We start from the raw sequence: 12,641 nt of genomic DNA, 5'->3' as shown, positions 1-12,641 counted from the left end.
AATCAAGCGCACTTACGAGACCTGGAGTTGCGTAGCAACGAACAGAAGTGGCGGCCTTTTTGACAAAGGGGGAAAACTAGTCAATGTTCGTTGAAAAAGGCAAGAAAAAAAAGGTTTATTCCACAGGTTAGCAAGGGATCCACGCCAGGGGCCTGACGTAGTTGCGCGGCTCGTCCCTTGATTGGTTGGTCGACTTGGCGAGGTTGGTTCTGCCGGACGGCTGCCCGGTTCCAGTGTTGCAGCTCGGTCAGTACGCGCCTGCGTACGGGGAAGGCCAGCCGTTGGAGGTGCGTTGGCACTGCGGCGGAGCGCCACCAAGTAGCAGGTGCGGTGCGCGGCTTAGGTGCACAACCTTGAGTCCGGCGGTGCGTTGCAAGTGTACCCGGGACCGCGAAGGTCGGGCGGGTAAGCACCGATAGTGGAACAAAAAAACGAAAGAGTCTTTAGTCAGCGTTGCAGTTGAACTTGCTTTGGCGTGGCGTGGAGGATCCGATCTCGTTAACGGATCCTGCCAGGGAAGAAAAAGGCCACGTGGTTTGCAAGTCTCTTAGAACAAAGAGTTCGAGCAGCCTGGGAGTTTTTTTGGTTGGGGCTTGTGAGAGCAGGAAGAGGGCAAGAGCACGGGCAGTGGACTGCTCATCCTTTTTATAGTCTCTGGGTGGGGCGAGCAGGTGAAGGCACACCCTTCTGTTCGCTCGCGCAGACTCTCAGAGGAAAATTATTAAAAAGATTAATAATTTGGCATTAAATTTGGTCAGTCTGGCAAATCAGTTTTCCCCACACAACCCGTTTAACACACATTGTAATTAATGCATCATAAACTAACTTGTGAGGTAACTTCTACTTGTCTAATCTGACTGAACTGAGAGATATTGGTTATCTTTCATTCTTTATGGAGTACACATGAAATAGGATGTTCATACACACAAGATATTACATGAATCATTCGTAGTTCAGTTGTCTGTCAAGAATTACCATGATATAAATGTGTAAAATGCGATTACTTATGTGAATTGTCACTAAGGATAGTTCCAAGTTTCGCCACTTGGAGGTGTTGTTGCTCCATCTAGACGTTCCAGGAAGGGCGAGGCGCCAGAGTATCCTTTTGTGATTGATAAGAAGTCATGAACATTCCTTTGATCGGTCATTTGTGTATTCCAAACCATTGGAGCCATTTGTTCGGGCTCCGAGAAGACTGCTTGAAATACACTCCTTCGGCAGACGCATAAATTCCTTTGTCACCTGGTCAGCGGCTTCAAAAGAGTTTTGTTGGTGGCTGGGTAGCCACCTGCCGAGCTGACCAGGCTTGGATCCTGTCTGGGCAGTGGAATATTCATGCACTGCAGAGAATTTGCTTTAGGAGAAGCAAACTTAAAAAAAATTAGAGGGTGAAATGGACCTAGGCAATAGTTGTTACACTGAGTACAGCTCTCTTAGTTTCTGCCTCACAATGTGAATAAATAGATAAAATGTTATTTGTGTCTGCGTCATGGGATCCAACCCCTCAGCACACAACAATTTTGCATTGTGTGTTAGCATTAAGTTAGTGGATTTTCAATCGACTAAGATGAGGTCAAAGCACTTTTTCAATAAATATTTTTCCTCCCTTCACATTATGACCAAAAGTAATGCTTTTATTTTGGAAAGCACTTGGGCGTTTTTCAGCGATTAATCACAGTTAAGTTATCTAAGTTAAGTAATCTAGTAAGAAAATTCATAATTAGCAAATATGTAGAAACAAGAAAATTAGCATTAACTTTTCCATTCCAGTCTGTTTTTGACCAATGTAAGTGCAGTGCAAAAAAAATAAAAAATAAAAAATGAAACAGCGGTTAAGTGCTTCCAAAAGGGGCTCACTCAATAAAAAAAAGCACATTCTGCGTAAATGAATCTCTAGCTAGGCCGACGTTGCCGTCGCTCCACGCCGCTTCCATCCATAATGCGGCTGTGTGGCAATTTCCCGCGCGATCATGCTGCTGCCTCTTACCCTTCAACCGCTGGATTACTTTTGTCACAGGGCTCTTCTATTGATTTCTCCAGAGAACCATTGATCTCAGCAGTATATCATGAAGCGGCACAAGTGCTTGCTGCTTGCATCCGCGTGCCGTAAGCACAACCCAGTTTTTAGTTCAACTGTTGAACCCTTATTTATGTTCCAGACTAAATTACGATTGGGAAAAATGTGTGATGTAGTGTCAGGGTTAAAGTAGAAAATCTACTTGGAGACGAGATTAAGAACACAGACTGAGTCCAAACGTTTTTATTGTCTCTCAAACAGGGTGTGTTCTGACAAGCTTACACACCAAAAATCTACCTGCAAGCAAGTGACCCACTCATACCTGAATACGTTTTCCATTATACAGAGACCATCTAAATGTATTTTTTATTTGTTATAGTTTGACCCCTCTCATTCACTGTAAACACAATTAAAACATACTAAGACTTAATTGTCAAAATACACATTTTTTTCTGAAAGTATTCCTTGGTTCCTGTTCTCACTCTCTTGCCAAAAGACAGATTACAACTTCGTTTTGAGCAAGAGCTCAAGAGAAGAGCTCATTGCTCACACATTTCTCCGAATAAGAGGGAAACAGTGTGCTTGCTTTAAGCTGTCTTGTCGCAGTTGGAGTTTACCGTAAAACTCACAAAAAAATAAATACGAATTCAACATTGTAACATTTAAAAACTAAAATGTTAAGCCAACTCATAATCATTTCATCTAATAAAAGTCTGCTAGCATGATGCATCATGTGACGTATATGCGCTAACTGTAATTAGCATACAGTTGTACTTGAAAGTTTGCCCTAGTGGTATGTAAACTTACGAGTGCACTGTATGGTGAAAAAAGGCTTACTGCCTATAAAATACAAAATACTGTGGCAATTGTTTTGATGTTTTCAGAGGTTGAAGTTGTGAGGAGAGATGTGCAGGTGAATTTCGGTGAACTAAACAGTATACTACCTCTTCTTCTTGTGTTTAATTTCTGCTGCATGTTTTCCAGTAGTGCTGCGTGGCATATTGTGGCACAACATGGTACTACACTGAAGGCACGTAATTCTAAATTTGGACTTGCCTGTATACTGTAAATTAAATATCCCTTAAAAAAAATGGTTGCCTAAAAATCTGCGGTCAAGTAGGGTCTTCAAACTGCTTTCTGATAATGTGAATTTTTATGACTGATGCCTCTCATTCTACTAATAATATTAGGAGACTCTTTAACTTGATTAGTATGTCACAGCGGTATGATAAAAAGGCAGTTGTTATTTCGCTGGATGCAGAAAAAGCATTCGATAAAGTTAACTGGTCCTTCCTCTTTGCTGTCTTAAATAAATTCGGCTTCGGGGAGTCATTCATTCAATGGGTCTCAATATTATATGATTCTCCTAAAGCTACAGTTACTACTAATGGGATTACATCACAGAGTTTTACTCTACAAAGGGGAACAAGACAAGGGTGCCCAATGTCTCCTTTATTATTTGCTATATTTATTGAGCCGCTTGCATTAGCTATACGTCAGGATAGACGGATCCAAGGAATCCACTCCGGGACAATAGAACATAAAATTAATCTATATGCCGATGATATATTACTCTATTTAGAAGAACCTGCTATCTCGCTAGGGGAAGCATTTAAATTAATAACTAAATTCTCTCACTTATCAGATTACTCTATTAACTGGACAAAATCAACATTATTACCTATTACAGAAAATTCATGGAATCCTACAAGTCAGGATCCACACTACTCCTTTCCTACAGGTAATTTAAAATACTTAGGTGTTAAAATTTCACCTAAGTTAACTGAATTAACTTCTTTAAATTTTTCACCATTATTGGACAGTATCCGTAGTGACCTGGAGCGCTGGAATAATCTTCCGATCTCTTTAATAGGACGGATAGCTACTATAAAAATGAAAGTTTTACCAAAGATTAATTATTTATTTTCAATGATTCCATTTAAACCTACGTCTAACTGGTTCCAATCGCTGGACTCTGCTATCATAAAATTCTATTGGAATAAAAAAAAAAGCCAAAATTAGTCTATCTACTCTTCAGGAAAGTAAATCTAAAGGAGGTTTAGAGGCACCAAACTTTATGTACTATTATTTAGCTAATCAACTACAATATCTTGTGCTATGGACACAACCCAACAGAGATACTAACTGTTGGTTGGAATTGGAGCAGAAGGATTGTAATAATCTTAGACTGTCAGATTTACTCTTTATTACAAAATCAATAAGACGACATAATTGTTTTAAAAACCCAATGATAGCCGCCACCCTGACTGCCTGGTGGAAGGCATTAGAAATTACAAACTCCCAATTGGCGCCCTGTGGGCTCTCTCCCATTTGGCATAACCCCGACTTTCAACTTAATAATCAGTCGTTCCATTTAAGCTTATGGGAGCAGAAAGGAATTACACACCTTCATCAACTTTTCTCAGATAATAAGTTTATATCGTATACAAACTTGGTCCAGAAATATTAAATAAAAAAGGGAAATTTCTTACATTATCTGCAAGTTAAAAATATGGTTAAGAAACAAATCCCAACACTTCAGGATACGCTCCAACTGCCTGTCTTAGCTAAAGATATTATAAAGCTTTCTCCAACAACAATAAAGAAAATATCAAAAATATATAAGTTATTTTTATACACAAATAAAACTTATTTACCGACTTTAAAATGGGAAAAAGACTTGTCTATAGTTCCGGAACCAGACTTTTGGACCCAAATCTGTGAAAATGTATTTAAAATGACCAAACAGACAAATTTGCAACTTATCCAATATAAGATACTTCATAGAACATATATTACACAATATATGATGAAAAAAATGGGACTCTCTGACTCCGACATTTGTCTCCAGTGCTCACAAAACACTGCCGATACTTATCTTCATGCTTTATGGTCATGTACTCCAGTGCTGCATTTCTGGACTAAAATCTTGGAAAAGCTCGCTGATATATTAAACTGTCGGCTTCCTTTATCTCCAAGATTGTGTTTACTAGGTGACTTAACAATAACTGAGTTACCATGTAAACAATCTCAATCTATATTTATAGCCCTTACTATTGCTAAAAAAATAATCCTTGTCAATTGGAAAAATAAACAATCTCTAAATATCGACCACTGGTTAAACTTACTAATAAATTATATCTCAATGGAAAAAATCTCTGCCTTAAATAAAAATCAAGTATCAAGATTTAAACAAATATGGTCTATGTACATAGAATATTTTAATCTCAATTTGGCAACTTAATCCTGCCAAGATTCTCCCTGTTAACGAGAGCCACCACATCGTTACAACTTCTGTTTTCGCTGCTTCTGTATTTGGTATTTTGTATCTGATTGTTTTTATTTTTATATAGTCAGGAACCTAGTTGCTGCTAGTGGGCTCGAGCATACCACACTATACGACACTATACTCATTAACTCCTTAAGATTTATTTCTAGTGGGCACTAAGCATCAACACTTGGTGTTACTGCATGCTAATTAGTCAATTTTCTTGACGCCGTCCCCTGTGGTCGGGCGGGGGTGGTTCTGCCCCCCCCCAACCTCCCCCCCCCCCCCCCCCCCCGGTTGTCTGTGATTGATAAGAAGTCATGAACATTCGGTTGTCTCGGTAGCGGTTGCGTCTTGGCCTCTCCCTGGGCCCCCTGTGGGGTGCGGTGTTGGGGTGCTTCCCCTGGTGCCCGGGGCGGTGCCGTCCCGGCGCGGTCCGCTGCTCCGTGCCCGGCGGCGCGGTTCGGGGTGGGTGGGCCTCCGGTGTGCCCCGTGGTTCCCTCTCCCCTCCCCCTTCCTCCCCCCCGTCGCCTCTCCCTCCTCGCCTCCTCCCGCCCATCCTCCTCTGCCTCCCGGTCCCTTTTCCCTTGTCGCCCTCCCTCCTCCTCCCCCCCCCCCTCCTGCCCTGCAGCCGCCCTTTCGCCTTCTTGTCGTCTTCTCCCCGCTCCCCCCCCCCCCCCTTCCCTGTCTGCCCTGCGGCCCCTCCCCCTCCCTCTCCCTGGTCCTGGGGCTCCCTCCCCGGCCCGGGCGTCGGGCTCCGGCGGCCGGGCGGGGGTTTGAGGCCTGCCCCACTCCGGTAGAACTCCTGGCGCCCCGGGCGGGCTCCGGTGGCCGGTGGGCTGTCCGGTAGCCCTGCTGCGCTGGCTGTCCGCCCATTGTGGTGCCGGGTGGATGAGGTGGGGTGCGGGTGTGGGGGGGGGGGGGGGGGGGGGGGGGTGCTGGGGGGCGGGCGTGCCACCTACACCCGCCGGGTTGGGTGAGGCCCCGCTGGTCGCTCCTCTTACTCACTTCACTAGTTTTGCACTATACACTTTGTAAATATACACATAGGGCACACAACACATTTCTTGGTGGGGTGGGGAAGGGTGGAAACACCGTCTTCACCCTTCAACTCCCCTCCAATTTTAATGCACTTCACGTCCAAGGGGAGGGGTGAGTTGGGGCGGGGAGCCATCAGAGGGGATGGACTGCAGTGCCTGGCAGCGCTGTGGTCCCCCCCATTTGTATCCCTGCCCCACCACTTTGTCCCTCCATTCCCTTTTTTAATGCACCACACATATACATATTCATTTCTTTGGGGGGGATACGGGTGTGTCGGAGTAGGGGAAATTTTTTCCCTCTGCTCCAACTCACCTGCTCCCAATTTTAATGCACCACACGCAAAAAAAAAAAAAAAAAAAAAAAAAAAAAAAAAAAAAAAAAATGGTTGCCTAAAAATCTGCGGTCAAGTAGGGTCTTCAAACTGCTTTCTGATATCTGAATTTTTATGACTGATGCCGCCAGGACACCTGTCTGCCCAGCGTGTGGCGCTGCAAGTCCAGCGCGGTGGGAAGAACGCCAGCCAATCAGTAGCGTCCTTCATCGAAGAGCTGGTGGTGCGCCGAGAGCTGACGGACAACTTCTGCTTTTACAACAAGAAATACGACAGCGTGGAGGGTCAGTTGAGATCTTTCAAGTTAACCCACTGGCTACATACATCTGAAATGACTTTTTTTCTTTTTGATGTCGTATGTGTCCAGGTGCTAATGAATGGGCTCAAAAGAGCTTGCGAGATCACGCAAAGGACAAGAGGCCCTATCTGTACACCCAAGAGCAACTGGAGAATGCCAAGACGCATGACAAGCTGTGGAACGCAGCTCAGGTATAATGTTTTACATTAATTAAAGCGGAAATATGATGGAAATGGTGGCGTAGGCACAGTAAAAAAAAAAAGAAAAAAAAAGCGTCAATTTACAGTAAACTACTGGCAGCAAAAAGCGCTGGCAGCATGCTGTTTTTTTACGGTGTACTACTGTGATCTAAAACAACTGTTGATTGCCGTAAAAAATAAAGTAAAAAATTAAATTACAGTATTATTCAGATATATTCAGATGTCAACCCTTCGTTTGCATTTTACTGTTTTTTTACATGCTAACAAAATTACCGTTCATTTATCGTAAACTACTGTCAGCTAGAATCACCAGTACCATACTGTAATTCTACAGTGGATTTACCTTAAAATAATACAGTACTGTGCTGTACAAAAGTAAAAACTACAGTATTATACTGTAACCCAGGGGTCTCTGAACTTTTTTCCACCTCACGCTACTTTTAGAAAAGCACAACAGTGAGCAACTCATGTTTCACAACATTTATTTTATAGCCAAACTTGTGTTACATTGCCTTTACTTCAATCATATTATGCAGAATATGCATGCACATATGCATGAGTACTTTTGAGATGTATGTTTTTATTGTCTATTTTATTTATTTTCCTGATGCGATTGATGGACAACTACCTTACGGGGATTAATAAAGGATCTATCTATCTATCTATCTATCTATCTATCTATCTATCTATCTATCGCAACATCTTTTAACGATTGCCTATTAAATAAACGGTCGTTCCTGATTGGCTGCTTCCTCGAGCCAGGATGTTACTTGCCAGGGCACGTAATTGATGATGGTTGAGCGAGTATTTCACATTGAGTGGTCGCTGGGGAGGTGGAGAAATTGGTACACTTGAGCAAAAGGGTGGACATAAGATAGGGCAGGGCACGACACGACGAATCACATACTCACAGATGATGCGATACCTCAACACACTCACAAATGTCGGGCCACTTTACTGACTTTCCAACTGTCGAAGTGCAACGTCGAATAGTGAGCTTAAAATGACCGGTTGAATTTATGATGAAGGTACGAGGCACATAACGGAAGGACAGCAGAACTAACAAACACACACACAGGAGGTGTTGGGGCTGGCTAACTTAACAAACGAACAAACACAAAGAGCCAGATCCCGACTGAAAGCTACTGGATTGTTTTAACTGTCAAAGCAATGGCACATCTGAAACCAATGTGGCAATCATGGGCACAGCTGCACGCTGATTGGCCCGTCAGGCAGGCGACGTAGGCAACCAATCAGAGATGCAAGCTCCCACAGCTTGACACCCAGGACACAAACACGCCCACACACAAAACGGCCATGAAACGTCGTGGGCCGTAAACACGAGTGCAAGCAAGTTGGTATATGCAAATTTCGCTGAGTGAACTCTTGGTGGACTGATTTCACACTCTTTCACATTGCTGTCAGCAGCGGTGACTCCAAAAAATGAACGTGGACATCTATCTGAAGTGGAGGATCGTGGTTAAATAAAGTCCCACTTTAAGTTCAGTCAAATTTTAAAGAGCGTGGCCAATGTGGACTCAATGTTGCTGCCTTTTTGCGGACCTGTTTTCTTTGATAGGCCGACTACCTTCCCCATGAATGATGGCACAATGCTGTACAAGGATCACCAGTACAGTGGTACCTCTACTTACGAAATTAATTGGTTCTGGAAGAAAGTTCTTAAGTAGAAAATTTTGTAAGTAGAGACACATTTTCCATGTAAATGTCCTAATCCGTTGCAAGCCTCCCAAAATTCAGACAAATGTTTTATAACGCATAAAAATGCATTAAAACATGTAACAAATGCCTGTTACAATTAGATTATTGCACACTAAATGAGAGCTGTGCATAATGTAAAAAACAAAGAATAAAGAATAAAAATGATGGTCATTTACCTTTTTAACTGCTGTCGTCTTTGTTTTTTGCCCTCTTTTTGGTTCATGTTCTCTCTCAGAAGTGTTTTTGCTTGGTGTTTTGTAAAGAACTGATCCAAGGATGTTTGTTTTTTAACAATCTTCTTCTTCTTCTTCTTCTTTTTTTAATCACTCACTCACTCACTCACTCGCTCACTCATGCTTACATCATGTAAGCCGCACATGATCTCCTAGGCGGATAAGTGAACCTATGCCATCCGGCACCGAAGGAAATTGACGGTTCCACTCCTCCACCTGGAGCCCTTGTTTTTTTTTTTTTTTTTTTTTTTTTTTTTTTTAACAATCTATCGAAAATGTCAAGGCAAACATCATCATAGTGAGTCGCCCGAATCGTGAACACATTTTCTGGGTGATTCTTTTCAATAAATTACAAAACTTGATGGAAACTTCAGGTACGGCGAGGGATCTTTTGCCAAAAAAGACCCGTCTCGTCGCAATTAAAAACTTACTGTGCTGGTGCTGGTGTCTGTGGTTCTCACTTTGCTTTATCTATCCTTCCCTCCTTCCTCTCTTTAGTTTTTCCTCTGGTCACTTGAGATCTTAATTTATTAGAAGTATGAGGTTTCTGGGGTTGGCATAAGACTCTGGTTTTGTAACCACGCAGGAGGGGTCTTGTTGGTGCTGGACTTCACTTTGATGGATTGGATGTACTGGCTTCTATTGATCTCACTCTGCCTTATCGATCCTTCCCTCCTTCCTCTCTTTAGTTTTTCCTCTGGTCTCTTGAGATCTCGCTAAATTTGCTGGAATTTAGAGGCTTCCGGGGTTGGCGTAAGACTTTGATTTTGTAACCATGGGGAAGGCAGGAAGTGTTTGGTCGGTGCTGGATGTCACTTTGATTTACCTTTCTTTTCTCTTTATTTCTTTTTTTTCTGACCTTTTCTCTGGTCTCCTGACCATTTAAATCTCACGACTCTGGCAAGATTCGGAAGTACCTGGTTAAGGCGAAGGGTAATGGGATATTTATAAGGTTTTAGGTGAATGAATGAGTATAAATTTATACGTATTTGCACGCACGCACACGCACGCACGCAAACGCACGCAAACGCACACACGCAAACGCACGCACGCACGCAAACGCACGCACGCAAACGCACGCAAACGCACGCACACATACACACAAAAAAAAATAAATAAAAAAAAAATTAAAAAAAAATTTAAAAAAAGAGCAATGATGACAAGACGTTGAATCGGTAAGACTACCGAATGAACAATTCTGAGCTCTTAAAAAAAAAAAAAAAAAAAAAAAAAAAAAAAAAAAAAAAAAAAAAAAAAAAAAAAAAACTTACTGTGCAACGTAGCCTTCATCAATCACCAATTGTTTGAATTTTTGCACAAATTTGTCCGCTGTTAGTTAATATTTACGTAAATCTAAACACCTCATGGCCCGAGGGACGAATGACGAGGACGCTACATAGACACAATCTATTTCATATCGATGGTCAAATATGGTACAGGTCCCTCTTAGCCAATGGGATGCCAGGAAGATGCCAGTAATAGCCAATGGCAGAGCAGCTGTAAGTATGTTGCGTTCAGGAAACTTTGGGAACTGCGAGTAGAGGCCCATACTCTAGTTTTACCTTTCGTATCCTGAAACTTCTTCCGTAACTAGAGGCAATATTTTCCTGTTGAGGAGTTTCGAAACTTGAAACTTTCGTATGAAGGGACGTTCGTAAGTAGAGGTACCACTGTACTCAAGTGCTGGATTCTTGCATGTTTTACATAAAACTGTCAATAAAATGTTATCCGACACAAAACCGCATTATATTGACTTTTGCAAGATGATATTTACCTTCTTAATGAGCCATGAGGGCAGTATGGCACTGGCTGTGCCATGTTAAAATACTAATTCCTCACCAAAAACATCACCAAAGTGGCATTTCCTCCATTCGCCCCTCTATGAGAAATTCTAGGTCATTCTGCTGTCCAAGCACCAGCCCCCCAACCCGAGAAAACTAGCTGTTTGCACTTTTTGACGTCACTCTGCAGACTAAACGCACGCCCACTTTCTCTGAGACCTCCATGGGAGAAGTGACATAGGTAACCTTTATCGGTAAACTTTCTGTCCAAATGAATTCAAAGCAATCAATTGTCCTTAATATTTGCAATGCCAAAGTGCAATGACAATTGGCTGTCTTAAAATCCCGGTTTGGCTGACACTCGTGTAAACTCCAAGTAAATCTTTTGCGCAGTTCACCCTAACTGAACAAATCGGGTAGTGGTTTGTGTGCTTGCTATGTAAATAAAAGGTCCAGGGTTCATGTCCCACTCAAGGATTTTTTTCCCCCTTCTTCTTTCCTCTCTCTTCTTCTCTCTCCTCCCCTCCTCCTCCACAATTTCTAGCGGCAAGAAGCCGTTTTGTTTCAAATGTTTATTGAACGTTTTGTGTACGTGCCCTGTGATTGGCAGGCGAGCAGTCTACGGTATACCCCTCCTCCTTTCGCCAAAAGTCAGCGAGGATCGACTCTGACTCACCCTTAATGAGGACAGAAGTTCCATCCATCCATCCATCTTCTTCCGCTTATCCGGGGTCGGGTCGCGGGGGCAGCAGCTTCAGGAGGGAAACCCAGACTTCCCTCTCCCCAGCCACTTCAACCAGCTCCTCCGGCGGGATCCCAAGGCGTTCCCAGGCCAGCCGAGAGACATAGTCTCTCCAGCGTGTCCTGGGTCGTCCCCGGGGCCTCCCGCCAGTGGGACATGCCCGAAACACCTCCCCAGGGAGGCGTCCAGGAGGCATCCGAACCAGATGCCCGAGCCACCTCAGCTGGCTCCTCTCAACGCGGAGGAGCAGCGGCTCGACTCTGAGTCCCTCCCGGATGACCGAGCTTCTCACCCTATCTCTAAGGGAGAGCCCGGACACCCTGCGGAGGAAACTCATTTCGGCCGCTTGTATCCGGGCGCTTGTACAGACAGAAGGACAGGAGGACAGAAGTTGAATGGATGAAAATCATGGAAAACTTTTTAATTGCTTGCTTACAAATAATTGGTTCTCTGGAGCACCTGCCAATCCATCAAGTGTGAAATTAACAGTCTTTTTTTTGTTTTTTTGTTTTTTTGTTTTTGTGACTGCCGCTGTCAGAAAATTTGTCGCCAATCAAAACTTTTAGACTAGGTTCACACTACTTTTTTTGCCCATATTGCGACCTGTATCTGATTTTCTTGTTGTTGTTGTTGGATGGACATTTTATGAAACCACCCGGGAAATGTTTACATTTGTAGAAAATTTATACAATGCAGTGATAGGGAGAGAGTCCTGCCGTGAATTGATAACTAAAAATTAACGTGCCCCAAAATATTTAGAATGGCCTATATTATTAATACAAGTATAATGTACTTAGAACAAAATTGCCTAATTGTTTCTTTAGTATCAGATGGTCTTAGAGGGCAAGATGCATGGCTTCCTGCGAATGTACTGGGCCAAAAAGATTCTGGAGTGGACTTCTTCGCCAGAGGAGGCGCTCTCCATCGCTCTCTACCTCAACGATCGCTACGAGCTGGATGGCCAGGACCCCAACGGATTTGTGGGTACGCCACAGCCGTGCCCGTTCTTTT

General features: G+C 43.1%; 1 protein-coding gene across 2 annotated transcripts in view; it reads left to right on the top strand.

The window, feature by feature from the left end:
- cpdp (CPD photolyase) overlaps nt 1-12,641 on the top strand; it is a 31,655-nt gene that overhangs the window by 17,957 nt on the left and 1,057 nt on the right. The window contains exons 7-9 of one of the 2 annotated variants that reach the window (XM_077503742.1): nt 6,789-6,941; nt 7,025-7,146; nt 12,455-12,614. In XM_077503742.1, coding sequence (XP_077359868.1) covers nt 6,789-6,941; nt 7,025-7,146; nt 12,455-12,614 — 435 coding nt within the window. Of the gene's footprint in view, nt 1-6,788; nt 6,942-7,024; nt 7,147-11,498; nt 12,615-12,641 lie in introns of those variants that run through there. The other variant, XM_077503749.1, reaches the window with a different exon arrangement.

This window comes from Festucalex cinctus, chromosome 1 (assembly GCF_051991245.1).
Source record: "Festucalex cinctus isolate MCC-2025b chromosome 1, RoL_Fcin_1.0, whole genome shotgun sequence".
Classification (NCBI taxonomy): domain Eukaryota; kingdom Metazoa; phylum Chordata; class Actinopteri; order Syngnathiformes; family Syngnathidae; genus Festucalex; species Festucalex cinctus.
Note: the sequence above shows the minus strand (reverse complement) of the source record. Positions and strands in the feature narration are given on the sequence as shown.